This window comes from Macrobrachium rosenbergii, chromosome 39 (genome assembly GCF_040412425.1).
Source record: "Macrobrachium rosenbergii isolate ZJJX-2024 chromosome 39, ASM4041242v1, whole genome shotgun sequence".
NCBI classification, from domain to species: domain Eukaryota; kingdom Metazoa; phylum Arthropoda; class Malacostraca; order Decapoda; family Palaemonidae; genus Macrobrachium; species Macrobrachium rosenbergii.
The window spans coordinates 12,747,333-12,769,017 of record NC_089779.1 but is presented as its reverse complement, the minus strand read 5'-3'; the positions used below and the strand labels follow the sequence as shown (position 1 = coordinate 12,769,017).

The 21,685-nt window shown below is 39.3% G+C and overlaps 1 protein-coding gene across 2 annotated transcripts in view; it reads right to left on the bottom strand.

Annotated features, from left to right (window-relative positions):
• The window catches only part of gry (trafficking protein particle complex subunit 11 gry), a 44,623-nt gene extending 28,882 nt beyond the window's left edge, over nt 1-15,741 (bottom strand). Inside the window, exons 1-7 of one of the 2 annotated variants that reach the window (XM_067082584.1) lie at nt 15,631-15,741; nt 12,854-12,964; nt 12,436-12,569; nt 6,957-7,126; nt 6,449-6,634; nt 2,955-3,128; nt 202-432 (exon numbers count right to left, since the gene is read on the bottom strand). In XM_067082584.1, the coding sequence (XP_066938685.1) occupies nt 202-432; nt 2,955-3,128; nt 6,449-6,634; nt 6,957-7,126; nt 12,436-12,569; nt 12,854-12,929 (971 nt within the window). In that variant the 5' untranslated portion in view covers nt 12,930-12,964; nt 15,631-15,741. Of the gene's footprint in view, nt 1-201; nt 433-2,954; nt 3,129-6,448; nt 6,635-6,956; nt 7,127-12,435; nt 12,570-12,853; nt 12,965-15,610 lie in introns of both variants that reach the window. The other variant, XM_067082585.1, reaches the window with a different exon arrangement.
• Nucleotides 15,742-21,685: the final 5,944 nt, after the last annotated feature.

Here is a 21,685-nt window from a genome sequence, read left to right as displayed (position 1 = left end):
AAAAACATGAGGGGTGATATTTTACATACAGGATCTTTGTGTCACATGGCATTGGAGGTGATGATGACAATGATGAACTTAGAATGAATATATATCAAAATTAAGTAAAGGGAGCTCTCTCAGCATGAACCTCTGATAACTAACAGATCAGTAACATTAGCAAATAAAACTTCTCAAATAAATACAGTCTATAATACATACTGTTTTGAAAGCCATGCGTAGTGCTCAAATATAAGTTCCTTTGGACCAGTCTTCTGCCGGAAAAGGTCAATATGACGGCGAAATTGAGCGATGGCATCTCTAGGTAGATTTAGAGCAAAATCAAGGCGACAGATTTTGTAGTTAATTATTGCTGCAACCACACGAATTTCATGGAGGTTTGTATCTGTTGATCGTAGCTCTAGAAGATGATGGTAACTCTGAGCATAGTGCCTAAAAAATTACAAAACCACATGAAGACTTTGTAGCTACAGTCAACAAAAAGAAAAAATATAAAATATTCAAACAAGCACCTTGTTCAGGAATTACAGTACGATTATTTGTTATTAAAAAATCTGATAACTTATAAGGAGGCTGTACATCTATACGAGTTACTTCTATACTTCAAAATCATCAACATAAGAAAAACAATGGAGGTTTTGTCCATGTATATTTTCCATCTTACAAAATTTTAAGATAATGAAAAACCTCCAAGAGTAGCAAGAAATGCAACAATGCTTAGGAAGATTATATAAAAGATATTCCCCAAAGATGAACCTTGTGCTAGAACACACACTTGGTATCGCCAACAGAACATAAACTTTTCATCAGAATGAAAATTTTCATAATAAAATTAATAATTTGCATACTTACCTACTGTTAAAGTTAGCTTTTATCTTTGTGCTAATAGGTGCAATCAGCATTCAAAATAAACAAAATAACACTTGGCTAACCCACTAGGACTGTCTCTATAATCACCTGTTTCCAACAGGTAGCACTGGAATGTTTACATTCTTGTCAGAAGTCTTCATGACCACCCACTACAATGTGGGGAGGCTGGGTGGATTTTCACGTTAACAGTAGGTAAGTATCCAAATAATTAATTTTATCTTGAAAATTTTCATTTTTTGGAATTAACCTTATCTACTGTTGAAGTTAGCTGGCTACCACATCGAATCAGGACGGTGGGTTAGTGCAGCCAGAGAAACAATGTTCAGCCAAGCACACTAAAAGCTTTTTAATGCGGGGAAAAAGCTTCTCAAAATTCCTGCCTGTTGTGCGATCCTTACTGGCAAGTACTGTCGCCAGACACTGAAACCACAACAGGGTGTAAGGATTTCATAGTGAGACTTGTTAGAGAGTCTTACAGGGAAACAGGATTCTATCTCGTAGAGTACTAGCGACTCCTGTGCCTGAGTCGAAAGCCAATAACCAACAGTCCAAAACTAAAGACAACTACCACGTTCACGTATGAGGTTGCGCACCTATACATCAATGTGTACCTTCATGCTCCCATAATTCAATAGCGGGATTTCTTGACAACTAACGAGAAAGAGAAAGAGAAAGGAGAAAGAGTCCCCGCCGCAACGATACGACTAAGGACTTTACACCTCAAGCTAAATTTGAACACTTCACAGACAATGACAGTCAACAACAGTTTCATCTCCCCTGAGCTACATGACAAGAATTTAAAAGAAGCTACGAGGATTGTTTTCAAAAATGGTAAAAGCTCAGCTATCAACTGTGTGTGCATTGATTTAAGCATTCTTGGACATAGGAGTGTTTGGTCTCCTAACACCACAGATAAACACTTAACTCCTCCTCTTAAAGGTTTGTCTGTCCAGGTAAACCCTTAAGAGTTCTAACTGGACATAAGACAGATACTTCTTCATTGCCTATTAAAGCAGTTAAATTAAGCACTGTCACAAATCTGAGAAGGGTTTTCACTTCTATATCTTTTCTCTAGGCAATGAAAGAAAAGAGAGAGGTTGCTACTACAACAAAGCCCACATACAAGAAAGGGTTTGAAGCGCAATAATATAAACCCTTAAGCGTTCTAACTGGACCGAAGACAGTTGAGAGAGGTGATGAAGGGCACAGAACTTGGTCCTAAGACATGCCATGGTTCCCTGTCTGCGGAGAAGACCAACGAACACAGGGCAGTCCAGATGGCAGGCTACATACAGACACCAAGGCTCAAACACCTCTCATGGGAGAAACCAAAAAAGGTAGAATTTCTAACCATTATAAAATAAATATTCCTTAATTACTTATTATTTTCTCCTGAACCACATAGGGAGCACAAGAAGGCAGAGCAGAAGGAGTCAGAGAGGAATTAACCTAGGCTATCAGGTAGGCTAATGGAGGAAGAGGAGAAGCAACACCGGAAGACAAAAAGAAAAGACTGAGTAGGCTTATGGTGTGCCCTAACGAATTGTCTACATAATCTATCGGCCTCTAGCATCTTCCAATACTTCACAAAATTTTCATCCTCTCAACAGATCATTCCTTATTATCTTCACATCAAGAAAACCACTCTCGTGCCTCAAAAACCAGGATAACACATACACATGCACAACTGAAACATTCAGTTTCCACAAACTTTTTCCTACACAACCTAATGCTTTCATCTCTGCTTGTTGTATGTGACATAATGCAAAAACAGAAAACAAGCACATACCATACAGGATAAAATCAGCAAGAAATAGCCACCATTATTACTAATGCTGATTCACACCATTTGCACAAGGACATGGCATGAAGAATTCTGATAAGAACATAAACACTCCAACGCCACCTGGTGGGAAACAGGCGATTACAGACAGTCCTAAAGGGTTAGTGTTATTTTGTTTTATTCTGAATGCCGATCACACCTATTGGCACAAAGATATAAGCTAACTTTAGCAGTAGGTAGGATTCATTCCAAATAATTACACTTTACTTCAATATTATAAAGCAAAATATTTAAGACTTACTTGATAGCTGTCTGGGGGTCATTACGAAGTTCATTAAGGAAACCAAGTTTGAATTGATGTCGGACAAAGAGGAGAGAGTGGTTGGTCTTATTAAGAAAATCACGATGGCCACGAACTCCCTTGATCTCTCCTTGGTAAAACGACCATCCTATCTCACTTAATGCATTCTCCAATCTGATCAAAGATAAATTCATTTATTATGAAATGGTGATTAAATAAATGATGGGCACAAATCAATTTTTTTTTTAATTTTCAAAAGATTTCTAGAGAGAATGGCCACTTAAGTAATAAAAATTTCTGAAAAAAATCATATACTTCATTGTTCATCCTGAACTGCTTGTGTTTAGAACTTGAATACAGTATGTCATGATTTCGTCTTATCATTTCAATTTTAAGTAAAAAAAATAACAGAAATTAAAATTTATAAAATTAAGTGGAAAATTAAACTACAAATATCAAGAAAATAATATAAGATTCTGAAGTACATAATTAGACTTAGTCTGGAAAGCACAAATCAAACACAGATACAAAGTGTAAACAACTTATTATACAAACATGATATTTTTATAATAAAATAAGGTTTTATATATACTTACCAAGTAATTACATGAACAGAGCCCGTCCCTCCCCCTACACATGGATATAAAGAGCATAAACGAACTGAGCTCTTCAGCTATGTTGTACCTAGCTTTCTCTATTTATCCAAATGGTTGGTCAACACTTTCCATTTACTTACGTCCCAATCCTTACATTCCTCACAAGTCAAGTCGGGGGAACATACTTGCCCACAGCAGTGAAACAAATAGAATGTTCGTCATATTTAAACGACGTCAACCTGGTATTACAGCCTTTGCTGCAATAACAGTTACTGGTCACACCTGTGTCTGCCATAATAATCCAAATCAGTCCAAAAATTTGAGAAAAGCTAAGCTAAGCTTAACTAAGCTATGAAAATATAGCTCGGAGGCTACCATATGAAAGAATACTTCACCAAAACCTTTGATAGACAACCAAACCATCCGGTGAGACTACTGAATTAACAAAACAAAGCTACTGAATGGCCGATGTTTGGTCATCAAGTGGCAGAAACAAACTGAGCTCTTCAACTACGTTGTACCTATTCTTCCCCGGAAGTGGACGGGGCACTTACCTGCACCAAAGCAAAAGAGCGCTACTGTGAATTTTCAGTTCTTAAGCTACCATTTAAATTAGAAACTTTAGCTATAATTACTTGGTAAGTTTCATATATAAAAATCAAACTTACAGATGTACTGCAAGACACTGGAGCAAAGTACATTAAAAAATAAACTATGAAAATACAAGGACTTTCACAAGCTCACTTTCAACACCCTCCAACTTCACAGTAGATTTTCTTCTTCATACAAGGTGATAGCAAACTTAAAATCAAGGACAATGATGGACAAAAACAAGCAAAAGAGTACATTGATTGCAATAATTCTTTTACAAATTCATTATGCTATGGAAATCTTGGTACACTGACATAAACAGATGAAAATGCTGTCTTCTCATGGCCATCCCCCTCTCTTGGGAGTGAAGGATATTCCAGCACCCTTTCATGAAGATAGGCAATCGTGGGCAGTGCAGATGGACTAGTGCATGAGTTCACTCATGAACAATCTCTGTTATATGTTTCCGGCCATCCTCAGTTCCCAGTGTGTAACTGCATTTACACACTAGTGAATAAGTATGAGCAGGCACATACAACAGAGATTGGTCATCAGCAAACTCATACACCAATCCACCTATAACGTATTGCCCTTGATTGCCTGTCTCCATGAATAGGCACTGGAATTCCTATCACTCTCAACTGAAAAGCAACAGCCATGAGAAGAATCCTTAGCCTTCTTGCAGAAGGCAATCTTCTAAGCCATCTTCTACATTCATACTGATCTAGAGATAGAGAAGATGAAGTGAAAGGTGAGGAGGAGGAGGAGCAGGAAGAGGAAGAAAGCGAAGCATGGCGCCACTTCTTGGACCTCCAGCCTCTCCCATGTCCACCAGTGACAGAGTAGATGCAGACATCTTAGAAAGGACAGGAACAGGAGCTTCCACAGCACATACAGCAGAAAGAGCTGGAACAGCATGAACAACAGGAATGTCTGCACGTGCAACGCACTTGGCTTTGGAAGGAGAGGCCATAGCCAAAGCAATGGGGTCCAAAAAGACCAGTGGACACAGGTAACATTTGGCTGAGGTCAAAATAATGTACCAGGCAGACATAAAGGGAAGGCTCCCAAGGAAAGCCAAGAGAAGGCCACAACAGTTTCAGCAGCACCTTTTCCCCCCGAGGATATCTCAGAGATGATACTGCAGAAACACAAGCAGGAGAGGTGCGGGAAGCACACAATGGAAAGAAACGGGGAGAACAGCAGTATGCTTCCCTCGGAAGCCAATGGCAGAATCTTCTTCCACCGTTCCTCCTTGACACAGTTCAGAAACAGCATGCATTTTTAACCTCTACAAGTAGTGCATACAGAATGAGGGTTACTAGTCACAGGCAACATAAATCTAGCACACACTTGATACTGTCACTGATCATTCTTACAAGGAGAGAAATTATCAGGTGCCATCAAAATATTAACTACCAACACACAAACCAAAGTTGTCAATTACTCTAAACATGGCATACTAGATTAACTCTAAAAACAGCCATGATGAGTAGTGTTTCCATGTCTGTACAGCAAGGTGGCTGAAGGAAAAGTGATGCTGTTTACAGAGTGAGTAACAGGGTCTTCTCAGGCCCTGGCCCCAAGTCATCTGCTGCTAGTTTACTACTTGAACAACTGGACCAGATTTTGCCGAAGGTTTATACATAGAAACAGCTTCACATTAGTATTCTTGTGGGAACAAAAAGGGTATATAAGAAATAAACCAATAAGAAGGAAATAAGTGAATGCAGTGTAAGTTAGCCTTATGCTGAAAATGGTTTGTACTTATGAAGCAGCTCACTCTTTTACGTGAAGGTGGAAGAAAAGTAAAAGGATAATAATAAGAAAGATAAATAGCTTAATACAGGAAATAATGATATATGAATAAGAATCAATGAGAAGAGAATAAATGAGAGAAATATAAATAAATATAGGCACCAAAAAAATAAGTCTATATACTGGAATAAATATCAAATGTTAGATAAATCCCAAATTGAGAAATATAATATATCTGCTGCCTGTATTTATGTTTGAATAAATCACAAAAAATACCATGATTTTTTTTTTAGTGATATCTAAGAATGTTTTCATATCTTCACTCTTTGTTGAAAATCTGTTTAATGCAGGTGTTTCCTGGACAAAATCGCACGACATCTGGGTACCAATAGGTTGTTTACAACATGTAATGTATTAAAGATTAAAATACTGTATTTAATCAAACTTTGTAAGGCTGCAAAAAATTAGTAACAACTCACAAACACATCTTTATTTTAGAAAGTCAGATTAACTGATCAGAAATACCTTAAAATGTAGTGTTGCCCTTACCGAACAGTATACCCCAAAAGATGAGCATCTGAATGAGGTAACACGAAAAGGTGCTTAGCTGGCAAATCACAAGCTGTACAAAGTGTGGCAGCTTTCTCAGCTGCACCAGTGTCCTCCCCCGGGACACTAATTCCACTCTGAATGAGCACCAAAGCTATTCGAACGTTGCGTTCACCCAAGACTGTTCTGCATTGTGAAAAAAAAAATCAGCTTTAAGTTGCTCTACAACATTAACCTCCTAGAGGATCTCCTTTCCTTTCATTTTTTACTGTGTTAATTTACATGACGTTAAAAGGATACTGTATTTATAATCACTGCTGTGCTGTATGTATATTGAGAGCAAATAAATAATACAAAAAGCTTCCAGCAAAGTAATTGCAGTACTGTACAGTAGTTATACTTCACTTACAAATGAAACTCAGTGATTAATAGTTATTTATTTTACATTTGCGTACAACTAGACTCTACGTACGTTGTAAATTTTCAACTTATCTTAAAGCCTACTTACTTTGTAGTTTGAACTTTTGTGGCAAGTTCATTTTTTTTCTCAGTCCAATTTGTATCATTCCAGTCCAAATCATAAAATAATACAACCAGCGATGGAACTTTGTAAAGGTACTTAGAAATCCAATTGGATTTTAATATGCCCTTTGGGGTGTACCATTCATAAGACTGTCTCTGAAAAAAACAAAAGTTGTTACAATCTGAAAACCTGAGATATACAACACAATATAAATCAAAGAAGAAATAAGTCCCTTTCATTTAGTTGTAACTAGAGACAGATCTTGATTAAAAAAAAATATTCATAAATAAAAAGCTTTCTTTAAACTGACCCCATAATTTACAAAATTTCTGCAAATATTCTCAACATAAAACAAAGATGGTTGTTTCTGTTACAACAAGAATTGAGCTGAAACCTCTAAGAGCCTGCTAACACAAAAATAAAGGCATTTTTCCTACTGCTTGGGTATGAAATCCAACCTCTCCCAGTTTGTTCCAGTCTCCAGGATGTAGCAAAATGAGTTGGAAATTTCTATTCCAGAGCAACTGCACTTCCATTAATGCCAGAGCTAGCCACAACAGGATTCTTGGATGAACCAGGAACACCCACAGTGTCTGAATGATCACATACACGCAACTTGCCATGATAATAGCGAATTGTGAGGCAGAGACCTTCCGAACGTGCCCTCTGCTATGCGCACGTAATCCAGGGATCATATAAAGGTACATTTGAATTTCTGAGTGCACAAGACCCCAATCACAATTTAAACCATCACACACATAAAGGTCAACAGGATACTCAGAGTGGTAACCTGTCACAACTGAATTTTGCCTGCATGAGCATAATCGACAAATCATATGCACACACACTGAACAAGAAGGCAACACAGACTCTTCTCTGCACACATCAGCAGAGCTATGGACAGAAGAGGAGTCTGAGAGCCCTCATGTTTCTGAAATATAAAGGGAGACACTGGCTCATGAACAAGCTCAGAAAACAGTGTCAACCTTCCCACAGCAGATGTCCCTCCTTCCTCACTTTAAGTCCAACGGGACTTGCCTGTGAGAGGGCTTCCAAGACCTCTGCTTCTTCCCACAGCAGGAAGAAGTTGAAGAGGAGAAGGCAAAAGAAACTCTTACATTTCTTCGACTTGTTCCACCCGTGAGTCATCCTCATCTCAGACAGTAAAGTAGTAGGAGTTACTGCACATGTATACCTATTTGGCACTGTTGAAAAGGACAGGCCTGTTGCCTACCCTGTGAGTGTTACAGTAACACAAACGACACAAAGCAGCTAGTCATCGGCTTACATCCTTTTAATTTTCATTGCTCACTTTCCTTGTTCAAATCCATGGTAAACCACAATACAGACACCATATATACAATAAAAATTATGGGAGAAGTTTCAACTTGGAAGTCAGCAGGATTGGAGAAAGATGTCTTCACTCAATGGGAGAGGTTACTAGGGGGAGATTTCTCCCTGAAGGGGATTGCATAGCCCTCCTTTAAGACTTGTAGCAACCATGGATCTACTCTTCTTGTCTCCCACCTGCTCCACACATGGAGTACAGGTAACTCACTTGTGAGATGGGTTTGTTGGAAGACTTTTTGTTGGGTCATACTGGAAGCACACTGGCTCTCAGACAGGACTGGAAGTAACCTCTGCTTCCTCAAAAGGGTAGCTGAGCCAGCGGAGAAGAAGTCCCGGCAGAAGGAACAGAAGCAGAAGGACATGTCGGGATCCTAGTCCTCTTGGCAGACTGAGCGTGCAGGTCTTACATGGATTTCTTCTGCAATTCACCTGTCACTCGTTCTAAGGTTTCTTGTGGAAACAAGCTGTTACTGTCGAAGGAGCGAACAACAGGGAAGAACGTTGGGAAGGAGTGACCCCTTTAGAAGTGAACGAGCCCCATAATCTCACTTCTTAAGAACACCAGCAGTATAAATGGTAGCTAGCTCATGGGCGCCATCCCTCACTGCTTGATCTGTGCAGGCCAGAACCCCCAACCAATCCGAGACAAAATTCTCTTGAAGTGACGAGCAGTCCTCAATCTTCTTTGCTAACACTCCTACGGTCCAATCGAGGAAACTTAGAACCTCGAAGACCTTAAAAATATCCTTCAGCAAATGGTCTAACTCCAACGATATAAACAAAATCCTAGCAGAAGAGAAGGCTGGTCGACATGCAGCATCTAAGAGACTGGAGAAGTCCCCTTGAGAGGAGGCAGAAACTCCCAAGGACGGAGCTTCTCCAGTGACATACAACAGATACTTCTGTCGTATCAGACGAGAAGGAGGCGAACAAAAGACCGCTTTACCCACGTCCCTCTTCTCTGACAACCATACGTCGATACGACCTAGCACTTTCCTGGATGAGGAAAAAAGAACCATATGAGGCAACCTAGTTGGTCCTGTCAGTTGTCACATCATAAACGCCGAACCTGGAGAAGATGGGGCAGCTGGAGAGAAGTCCGGATAGCACACCAGGAAGAACCGCAAAAGGGCCAAATAGTTCGATGTGGGAGCGTCGTAATCCACAGGTTCCTCCTAAGGAAATCGGGGACATCGGAGGATCCAATGGAACCTGAGTCGCTGCAGCTGGCTTCTATAACAGGTTCAAGATATTATCCAAACCGCGCTGAATAGGACCTAAGGAAGGATCCTCAACCACAGGAGGATCGGCACTAGATACGCCAGGAACAGAGAGTCCCACCTGTGGTGCTGGACAAATACTGGCAGGCAAACAAACATCAACACTGGTGCCCGCTAAAACTGGACGCTCGGTCCCTGGGCGTCCACTCATGGACCGACCGGACGCAACAAGATCACTAAAATTAACACCTCCAGTAGACAGATCAGAGGTCTGCAACTACGACACTGTGGGTGCTCGGCTGCTGGGCGCTCATATGATGGACGCTCGGACACTTGATGTCCAAAAACTGAATGCTCCAACAACACACGATCACTCTCGGGGTGCTCCGACACTGGGCACCCATGAACTGGAAGCATGGACAGTGGATGCTCAAACAAATGTCGCTTGGACACTGGAGGATCATAAGAACGGTGCTCAGACACTGATTGCTCACACTCAGGCACTTAATTCTTGGACTCTGGGCTTTTGGACACTTTATGTCTGTACACTGGACTAACAAACACTTTCTTGGACACACTGTGGCACTCGGTGGACACCAAAAACAAGCTTGAGGAGACTCCCAAAAACTACAAGAAGGAAGAGGGTCACGAGCCCCATCCAACACTCGCTTAAAAGCCAGGAGAACATCTTCATCCATCAAGGTGCCAGACCTTTTCAATGGTCTCGAAACTTTAGCAAAACGCCACTTGCACTTTTGAGCCCCAATAGAGTCCAAGTCACTGAAAGATAAGGTATGCACATCCAAACGGATGCCTTTCCAACAGCAATCCCTGAGTACTGGGATAAGAAGACAACAGGCTCGGATGAGGCAGCGACTCATCGTGGGCAAACCCCATCGACCTCCCTTGGACTGCCAGTTTGCTTCCTCCCAGAAGAGCAAGGGGAGTTTAGCAGGGAACATGGTCTAGGAGCATCAGTGGGGCGAGTAGCCACCCCCTCCACTGACACTGCACTGACACTGTTAAATCTGTCCTTGGGGACACGCACTGGGTTCCAAACCTGGGAAACGGTGTTCACTAACAAATCAAATTTCTTATCAAAACTTGCTTCTAGGCTGGCAATGGTGCTGGGATCAGAGGAATGAGAGCCAGGGATCAGAGTTACAGGGAAAAAGTTAAGTATACCTTAGTTTAACCAGACCACTGAGCTGATTAAGGATTAGACTTATTTTACGTGGCTAAGAACCAATTGGTTACCTAGCAATGAGACCTACAACTTATTGTCGGATCCGAACCACATTATACAGAGAAATTAATTTCTATCACCAGAAATAAATTCCTCTAATTCTTCATTGGCCAGCTGGAGACTTGAACACAGGCCCAGCAAAGTGCTAGCCGAGAACTATACCGATGTGTCCAACGAGTTACAGGGGAAAGTCGGAGCACTTGAGATAGGGAAAAAACAGTCACAGGTGTTGCAGGTACAGGTAAATCAGCCACATCAACCCCAGAGACAAAACCTAACTAGCAGAAGCCTTCACTTCAGCCCTAACAGTAGCTTTTCTAAGTCTGTCACGCTGTACCTTCTCTAAATATGCATTCAGATTCTTCCACTTCCCCTTATCCCCGTCTTTACATTCGTCACAGCAAATTTCAGGTGAGCAAACTTGCTCCCTACATGAACTACAAAGTGTGAATGTCATATTTGGCTCAGTCAACCTATTCTTACAGCCTTTACTAGTACCTGATGCTAGAAAGGCTAGTCTGACATGATTAGTCCAGTCAAAAATAGTCAAAGTCAGGAATAACAGCAATCATCCAGTGAAAAACAGCAAATTCAGAGCTGCCAATGACTAAGTGTTCAGTCATTGACCAGCAGAAACAAATTGAGCTCTTTAGCTGTGCTGTACCTATCCTTCCCCGAAAGTAAGCGGGGCAGTATACCTACATCCAAAACAAAAGAGCTCTACCGCGAATTCTGAATTTTGAGCTGCCGCGTAAAGTAGAAGCTAATAGCTATGTAATTATTTGGTAAGTTACATATATAAAACTAACCAACATGAAATTTAGACTCATATGAAATATGCCAAATAGATGATCTTGCTAAGCAGGCTTCCACAGTAGATAAAGTTTTTATGTGAAAAGGAGAAACAATGCCAAGAGAAGTATAATAAAATCAGTGATAAGAAATTTTTGTTGATCCAGAGAAGTATTTTTCCTTATCCTCTTCTCAGGCAGCTATGTAACACCTGCAGTCTGCCATATCCTTTATTTACTCTGCATAATTGTCCAAACCATGAACGTTTTTACATCAGCTTTTCCTTTCAAGAGGTTAAATGTGAAATGAGTTCATCAGCAATCCCTATGTTAATTCATTTATATCTTTGGAATTCTCACTGAGATTCTGTTTTCCCTGATTCCCAGAATCTTCTTATTACTAAGAAGCAGTCTTTTCATTTGGTGTTCAGCCCCACTATTTCCTTTCCCTTCTTTTTGGGTTGCCTTCTGGCCTACCTGAATAAACGCATTAGGTAACCTGTTATAATGTGTTTTGTATAAAAAAAATATCACCCCTCCAGGAAAATCTTTGATGCACATATGGCATGCTAGTGTTGTTGCTGGCAGTCAAATTTTATAGTTTATATAAAACAAAGATCTGCTACAGTACAATATTTTCAAATGAACATACTGACTGTACTAATAACTTCAAATTGGTATGTAAGAAATGTTTTGTTATGACAGAAATATAACACAATATAGCTAAAGCACCTAGATACATACAATGTACTTTTTGTCTTAATTTTTACTTCCAGCACGCAGCAACTATAAAAAATTTAAAAATAATTCATGCAAGCAGCAACTTAATAAAAAATTGCAAAATGAATCTCACTCACTTTTGGCTTCATAGAGGGCATCTGGAAATCAACAGAAAGGAGTCGAAAATGGAGAGGTGTGCGATCTGTCCTGCGATTCATGGCAAATGCTTCCCAAACAGCTTTATGAGTTGCCTTGTTTTGTATGTCAAGGCCTTGTAAAAAAAAAAGGTCACTGAACAACAAATGCTAAAAAGATCATTAAACAACAAATGCATCTGTCAATAACTTACTGTAAAAGATTTATATATTTACATAAAATCCAGCACTGAAAATTTTACACACTACAGTATATAATTAAGTGAAATGTTCATAATTTCAAAGCAAATTTTAATTACTGAGATCCTTTGATTTATCAGTATCTTCCCTGAGTTTATTTCACAAAAATATTATGAAAAATTATTATCTAAGCTCCAAAGATGTTCTAAAAACTACAGACCCATCATTCCTATCAAAGCATGTGGATGAGCAGTGACTTCAGGAGGAAGTCCGTAAGGGTCGAACTCATCCGCCATCTTTTACCCTTCTATCTTTCACCTCAGTGCAGGAGCTGAAAGTATAAAGAGACAGTTAAACAGGTGTACCATGCCAGCTTCACCATACGACATAAATTAGAACCTAAAAGGGTCTTCTGAAATCTTCAGGACTTTCATCATAAATGTAAATGGAAAGAAATTAGGAAAAACCTGTACTGTACAGCACTACAGTAATTCATACTTCCACATAATACCAGAAATAAAAAAAAACTGATGACAACTACACATAACCTGACAAGACTATCCTGACCACATTCCCCATTGCCCTTGTTAATAGGAAAAGTGGAGGGAGGCATGCCTTATGATGGTGTTCTAGGACTGGGTGCTTAAGGTGTAGATACCTGTATTTAATCTGATCCCAGCTGATGCTTCGGCCCAGGTACTTCTCAGGAAGGAGGAAGGGAAGAATAAGAATCCGGTTACTCTCCATTCACACAACAGATACACAATAAAAAGCACACTGGTGAGATGCATGTCTGAATGGAGCTGGGTACCTACAAAACTTGCTGAGTAGCCACCACAGGTCCTAAGGAGAAGATATCCAGGGAATTGTGGGTGACATCCCTAAGTTTAATGAAGTAAAAGTTGTCTGCTGTTGCCAGGCACCTGCCCTCATTACCTGGTAAACCAAGAAGTTCCTCTGAAAGACTAGGGTCTGGCCTATAACCCTGACTTCATGACTCCCACAGGAGTAAGGTGGATGATGCCCTCCCTTGAGGGGTCATAAGTTTTTTTCATTACCTCATGAAACCAGTGTTCCTGAACACCTTATGCATGCTCGTACTAACAAAAAAGCACTGACACTCTGGAGGAAGCGTGCAGGCCCTTTTCAGATAAAGTAGTCTCTAGAAGTTAACACCAGTATCAAAAGCATCTTGTCCTGGTCATCACCAGTGGAGTCAGAAGGAGGAGATCAAGAAACTCTTAAATCTCTTATTTGGAACTGACAGATTCTAACATTTTGCCACTAACTCAGAAATGAAGGAAAAAGAGAGGGATCCCCATCCCTCCGAGAGCGAGACTAGACGAGAAAGACCTTGTAACTCCCAACACTCTTTAACAAGACTGAAGCCATCAAGAAGACAATCTTGAGAGTGAGTTCTTGATCCAAGGCTTCCTTCTAGGGATTGTACAATGCTTGAGTTAGGCAGCAGAGGATGAGAATCACATCCCACTCAAGAAATCAAGGGTAAAAAATTGCCCAAAACTCCTAAAACACATAGATAATGCCACCATAAAGAAGAGATCCAAGCCCTCAGTCTACAAACTTTGCCCAAGGCTGAGCAACAGCCTGTAACTGCTAAGACAGAGAAGTTAGTCTCAGTGAAGATGAACAAAGATGTCTGTGATCCACTGAACAGAAGCTCTAACTGGAGAGAGACCACTACTAAAACATTAATCACAGAAGGGTAAATTTTTACTTAAACACCAAAACCACTCTCATGAGTGCCATTTTTAGTACCAGCCCCATGGGAATAAATGTTAAAATATAGCCTAAACAAAAGACGGCAAAAATCTTGGTTACAGAAAATTTACAATAAGCTACGTTTTAGTGTGATTTTCATATTAAGCACAGCATAAAACTGCAATACTGAGCAGTGGCATTTCGGTAAAATGATACCCATACAAGATGGCTTACTTTCCCTAGTACTCATTCGAGGATGAACCACAGTTATAACAAGACATTGTCCTTGCATCCCTGCAAGAAAAGCCTCTCTCTTGGAGGATACACTGGATAACCTCCACTGAGGTCAACCCATAAATATCATGTAGGTATTTCTAAGCGACGGCTCTGCACAGACTATTACCTTGAAAATTGATTTATCCTATACATTACTTTAGTGTTGCTGATGAAGGAGGTGTTGTCTGTTGTCAGTAAATTATTATTACCCTCATATCTACACAACATGGTTTGGAACCCCTTGGGACAGCGGGGTTTCGGAAACGTTGGGACAAGGAACAGATGCCATGTCGTTGTTATGGAAAGTTCCGTGCATGCCCAAGTCATCAGGGAGCCATATGTTTAAGAAGGGATTGGCTAAGGAAACCTATTATAAAAGGAACTATGCTAACGTAACATACCCTACCCTAACCTTAGGCTAGTCGGGGGGCGGACTCCACTTTTTACCAAAAGCTCCCCTATAACGCTGCGCATGCGCGATAGCATTCCAGGACAACCAGCATACAACTTCCAAGCTTCATTACAGTCGACCGACAAAAAATAATGGTATTCTTGATAAGCAACCAAAATACTATAAGAAATATTGCTTAGTTCTACCATCATGTATCCTAATGGTTCGAGAACACGAGTTGAGGAATAAGAATGGAATGGAATGTATAAGCTAGCCTACGACAAAACTAGGTTATTATTCATATTATAGCCTACTATCCTTGATTAGCAAATACGGGCCATGCTAGCCTAGTTCATAGTAACCAATTCTAGTTGGTTTTTTTATATTTTTCCTTTTAATAGTAGCTTCAAGTTACGAATACACCCCAATCACGGCTACGAACAAACTTTCATGAGTAATCTAGGTTAATATTTTGCGATCCCGTTACCCTACCTAAAAAATGATCGCGATTTGGAGGAAACAAAAATAAACTACTATTGAAAAAGCAGATATATGGAAGAAATGAGGGTAAGAAACGTAAGATATTACCCTGACACAAAATGACTTACTGAAGGTGCTGCCCATTAAACTACTCTACTGTCACAGTTGTTGTTTCGTGGATGCGGTTAATGCAAATAAATTTGTATACGGAAAGTTATTCTCATTAAATTGGAGTATCCTACATCTGTTCATACTATTCATTAATTAAAAATTATCATATATTTACTAGCTACCTTGAACTCAAACTCAGAGCTTTTAAGGACATTTCTCGTTACAAAATTGCGTACTGACAAATTTCACGATCAACATAGCATATTTAAGAAACTGTTTGTTTACTTTGTTATCATTAATTATTGCCTGCCCACTTTCCCATGATCTCCATAGACCATGTACTCTTGGATAAAAAAAAATGTAAATAATGGTAATGAATGAAATGGCAATTAACAGTGAAAAATCAATAGCTGCCATTCCTGTCATTTATTGACAAAATCGGAGATGAAAAAATCTTCCAGATAATGTGAGGTCTGTGACTCTTTGATACAATTTTGTTTTCCCCTCTCAGTAGAATTACTTCCAAGTTCAACGAAGCTTTGTAACTCAACGTACAGTCCTTGAAGTTTACGCCTTTATTATTAGCATGCTATAGTTACATGGGATTAAAAACTGGTAGTATTGATTTACTAAACTTCCAACTAGCAATTCCTGTTGATTGTTTAATAGACTATAGATTACAACCCTTACCTTTCCCACGTTTGCTCTCCTTTATTTTCATTTACTAATGAAAATTACCAGAAATGATAATATTAGCATCACTACGCAGTTGACAGAAATGTAAAATGGAAGTTTCTATTAAAATGTTTTGTGGCACAGCTTATGAATCACCTTTTTTGAGTGTTGATTACAATCCTTCACCGATAAAGGTAAACATTACATAAACAAAGAAAAACAAATAATGAGGTGAGGACCAAACGAAATGTTAAGCATATGACCAGACAGGACGAAAGACAAACCAAATATTCAGTATCACAGGTCTACACACGAACACGCATAGACAACACATCTATATCTTAGGCACTCTGGTCTTAGATATCCTGAAACATTTACCTGTTGTGTCAAGGATTTACCATTAATTAGCCATTTTACATAGTTCCTTGTAACCAAGCATGTATGCAGTATTGTGTTTTTACAGTCCTCTCTCTATTGCACCATATTTTAACTTTTAGTTTAAAATAAAAGAAGCAGACTATGTAAGATTCTCTAGACATTCTATATTAAATTTTCCTCTATGGCCGTACATTGAACAGTTAAATACATTCCCTCTCTCTCTCTCTCTCTCTCTCTCTCTCTCTCTCTCTCTCTCTCTCTCTCTCTCTCTCTCTCTCATACCAGAATTATTTTTGGAGAAAATAGATTTTTTTTTTTCAGTTTCATTTGTTTTATAGTGAAACATTAAGAAGGATATCACATAAGTAGGCAAAATTGTGAACATTAATCCTTTAAATGTCACTAGTAACCTGCTCTCTCTCTTTACACACACACACACACATATATATATATATATATATATATATATATATATATATATATATATATATATATATATATATATATATATACATACATATATATATGTATATATATATGTGTGTGTGTGTATAAGTTTTTCCTAGTAGGTGATGGCTACAGAGAAAAATGACAAACAAGGCAATGGTCGCTGCCTCATTCATACTTTAATTACAAAATTGCAGATGAACCTCCTTTGTAGAAAATTTCCACAACATTGGGAAAGCTTATCTGTAATGCATCAAAAGCCCTACATACACTGAATCGCTCAGTGCTGATGGATATCTATGCTTCTTGGATGTTAAATTGGATATCAAAAGTCTTTCTTCTCCAGTAACCCTCCTACTTCTGTTATTCAACCCTTCTCAGCTCTTATTCCCTCTTCCCTCCTAAACTTCTGAATTATCAGCTCTTTTCACCAACCTCTTGTACTCTATTTTTCCCACCTTGATCAACTACTCAATGACACTTTCAGCAACACACTTTTGTTTTTTACTTGTAATCCCCTCCTTACATCTAATCAGTCACTCATATAGGCATTCTCAGACTTATCTTAACCTCTCCCAATCTTACTCATTCAGCTCTCCCTCTCTTTCACCCTTCACATTCAACAAATCTGCAAAACACTAATTCCATCAACCAAAGATAACCTTTCTCCATTTGCATTTTTGTTGCAGACCCCTTTACTCATTATTCTCCCTAAAATTCTTGATTCAATTCATCCTCTATTCCCATTGCTTGCAAAGTTCTTTCCTTCTGTTTCTCTTTCACTTTCCCCTCAGAAACTCTATCCATCCTCATGCACACCAGTATACAATCTCTTTTGTCATGCAAATGCCCCTTCATGGACAGCCCATTTCATTATTTGTGTTTTGCTTTTTGCTTCACTATATCTCTCAGTTCTTCACCCCACTACTTACTGTTTTTATTTTCTCATCCACTTTTCTATACCCACAAACACTCCATACAGACAATGATTCCCTGCCCTCATCAGGTTTGATATATTTCTCATTTCTCGTCTTACTGACATTATCAGATTCACATTGAAATAAAAACTCTTGTGGCGGAATTTAAAAAACACAAAAACAATACACAACACAGATACAAACAAATTTATTCATCCCTCTATACTCTGATGCCTTGAATTTATAAAAAATAAGAGCTCCCTATGAGGTCGGCTTCTTGATGACCTCAGATAAATTGGTTTTACAAAAAGAAGAAAATATAGTCAATTGAAAACAGACTAAGGCTTAAATTCAAATTTCCCCCTTTTGCACAGTTTAAGGATGTTTCTCAGGTACTGCATAGGACTTTGCCAGTCATTTCTATGGCCTGAGTTAAGCCAAGTCTTTATTTATAAGACAATAAAGTGCATTTTTACATTGCTTGGTTGTTAAATTAAACCTTAGATGTCTGGCCAAAGTAAATTATATTACATTCTGAACCTGAGATACTGTATATCACGTTATTTTTTTATCCTATGGGTATTTTTCAGTTAACATGTTTTTCAGTGTACTGTTACATTTAAAACAATAACCTTATATTGATTCTTTCAAAATAAAACAATACTTAAAAAGCTTCATGAAAAAGAAGACAGTGTGTTATTTATCCAATCTTTTTTTCTGATTAAGCATTACAGAAGGCACAGTTATATTCACACAATTTAAAAAAAAATGAATGTATAGGATTACAGATTATTAGTAATTAACTCTTGTATTAATGAACTCGCTTTTTATGTAGTCTGGACTGCATATTCTTAAGCCCTCTGGTACATAGAGGAAACTGTGGATGGCGTCATATCTTTAAAGTGGACTTTGTCAGAATAACTGGCTCTAGGATGATGTCCTCCTGATCTTCACTGTAAAGTGAACTAGTTCTACTTTTATGTTAATGATCCTACCTTGACATGGAATTCGAGGGTTTAACAATTGTCATAACAGGGCAAGATTTTGTTGCAATTCTGCTGTTGCTGACACTTTCACAAGCCACTCATCCACATATCTCCAAAGTCTAGCCAATCCCTGCAGCCATGCTGCCTTTGGTGTCAAGGTTGGATAAATAATTACAGAGCAGTTGCCAGGACTCAATACTGGAATACATTCACTTCCCAAATGAAGAGAGGTATTTCCTTGACGCTGGGTGATTACAGATGCGTAAATATGCATTCCTGATGTCCATGAATGCCGGGCACTTCCCCTTCCTATTGGACTGATGCAATGACTCCAGTCTCAATCCTGAAGGGTTTGTCACAAACTCATTTAGCTGGCTGGGGTCAATGATTGGTCACCATCCTCCTGTCACCTTCACCACAAACAGACAATAGTAGGATAGAATCCAGGAAATCCATCCCTCGCCTCTTAGATCACGTTTCTGCAACATCAGTTTCACTTCTCTGTCAATATCCTGGATCCTTTTGGAATTGCAACTGTACACCCCAAAATCTACTGGCTGTGACAAAAGTGGTCAGCTTTACTTACAAAATAAGATGAAGGTTTGTACACAGTAGCTATGAAACGTAATTCAGGAAAAATTGCTGTCTTTGAATTAATATAAATAGGATGTTCTTTTCTTTGGAGTTAGTTTGCCCCTCTGCCCCAGTGACTGTTTAGGTACACTAGGCTGTGCAAGGTCTTTAATTCCAATCTAGAATTCACTCCAAGCCCACAAAGTTCACAAACTTGTGAGAAAGTGGACCTGTATCTTTTGAGGGCAGAGATGGACAGCTTTCTGTGTCAGTATAAGGGGAAAGAAGTTGGCAATAAAGGGTACAGTAAAGTTGATGACAATAATAGCCTTTTCACTACACCAAATGTAGAATAGGTTCCACTTGGCCTGGTAGAGGCTGCTAGCTGATCCTGCAAGACCCTGCAATGACTGCGGCTGCTTTTTCCAAAACAACTCACCATAGTGAATAACTTCTACATGTCAAGGAAAAGTAGCTGGCTCATGAAACTGAACATGGAAAAAAGATGATGCTGAGGTCGTCCCAAACATTTATCATTGCGTCCTTCTTCTACGCTGCCGAGTCCAGCTAAGTTAAACAGTACATGGAAACTTGTGAGTCAGGTTCATTGTGAACGGGTCTACCAAGACACCAAAAGACCTTGCAGATCAGAGAGGTCTTAGACCACTCAACATACATTCAGTGCTTTTAGAATATGATCTGTGTTCAGTACCACAAAGGTATCTCCCATAGGCAGTATGACTTCTGTGAGAAGCTCAACCAAATCTGGCTCCTTAGCAGGAACAGCAAAAACTGCAGCAATGGGAGCAGGTAACCCCACAGCTGAGTGATCCAGAAAAGTAGCAAATGATGAGTGATCTAGAATACCAAGGGACAGCCACATCTGTAGGTACTCCAGCAAAACATGGGTAGGTGGTGATGAACTCCATGCAGGCCTCATCTGCTGAAGACTATGCGCCAATCCCCTACCTTCACACCTTCACACCTGCACCCCTTTTGGACTGAGCCAGAGGACAAGCTGAAGGGGACAGGGATGGGTGTAGGAGAATCTAGGAGGAATGAGCCGAAAATGTTCGATAGTGTCAAAGGTAGAGTATCTACCCGGCGCCCCCCCCCCAACCACCCAACCGCCACTTCTGGAGTCACTTCTTGGCCTCGTCTGTTTCTTGCAAATCTCTTCCACTGCAAAGGAGACCAGACTGCACCCTCCTTACAGCGAGAAATGGGGCTGCAGGACCTATCACTACAAGATGAAATAATCCACCAACCCAGAGGACATACAGTGGCCACAAATTTGCCAAAGTCCTGCAAACCAGCAATCTTCATTTTTCTGTTCATCCTTGATGTATTTAAAATTGCTTCATTATACATACAGAAAAAGGTAGGGCAAAGCTTCAACTTGCAGTTGGTGAGAGCTCCGCAACAAGTCTTCAGTCAATAACAACTGAAGAACAAGTGCTGGGACATGGCAGGCAGGTGGATAATTTGCCCCACTCACCTGTTACCAAATTTCAACAATTGTTCCAGCTTATACCAAGGAATACTCTTACATAAACTGATATGGTTTCTATTCCAGCATGAACAAATGCATGGGTGTTAAATGTTAACAATGCTTTGGGTTCAAGCTGGGAGAGACTCTCTTATGTTTGTCTGACAAATGATTGATGAATCTGAAAAAATTTGGCACAAAAAAAGTCATATACTATATGTGATTAATGTGGGTTGTAATACAACAAATATACTCTACAAGCTAAAGCATAAAACAAATTTAGATCATTAATTAACCACCCATTGAATGATTAATAGATTCTGAGATTTGGGCCTTAAGGCCAATTGCTGGAATCTATTAAGGTTATCCAGCACCTATTAACCAACCACTGGTTAATGAGTAGTAGGCAGTATTCCTAATTAGCTCAACCAAAACAGTATACAGTATGTCAAAATACATAATAAAACATCTACACTGCAACAACTGCTGACAGTTGCTAAGAAGCATTCTGCTTAGAGAAATAAAGGTGCATGCTTACCATTTACAATTAGTAACTGCTAACCATGAGGCTAATGATCCTGAGGACAGAGGCTGGTTATGGGCAAGT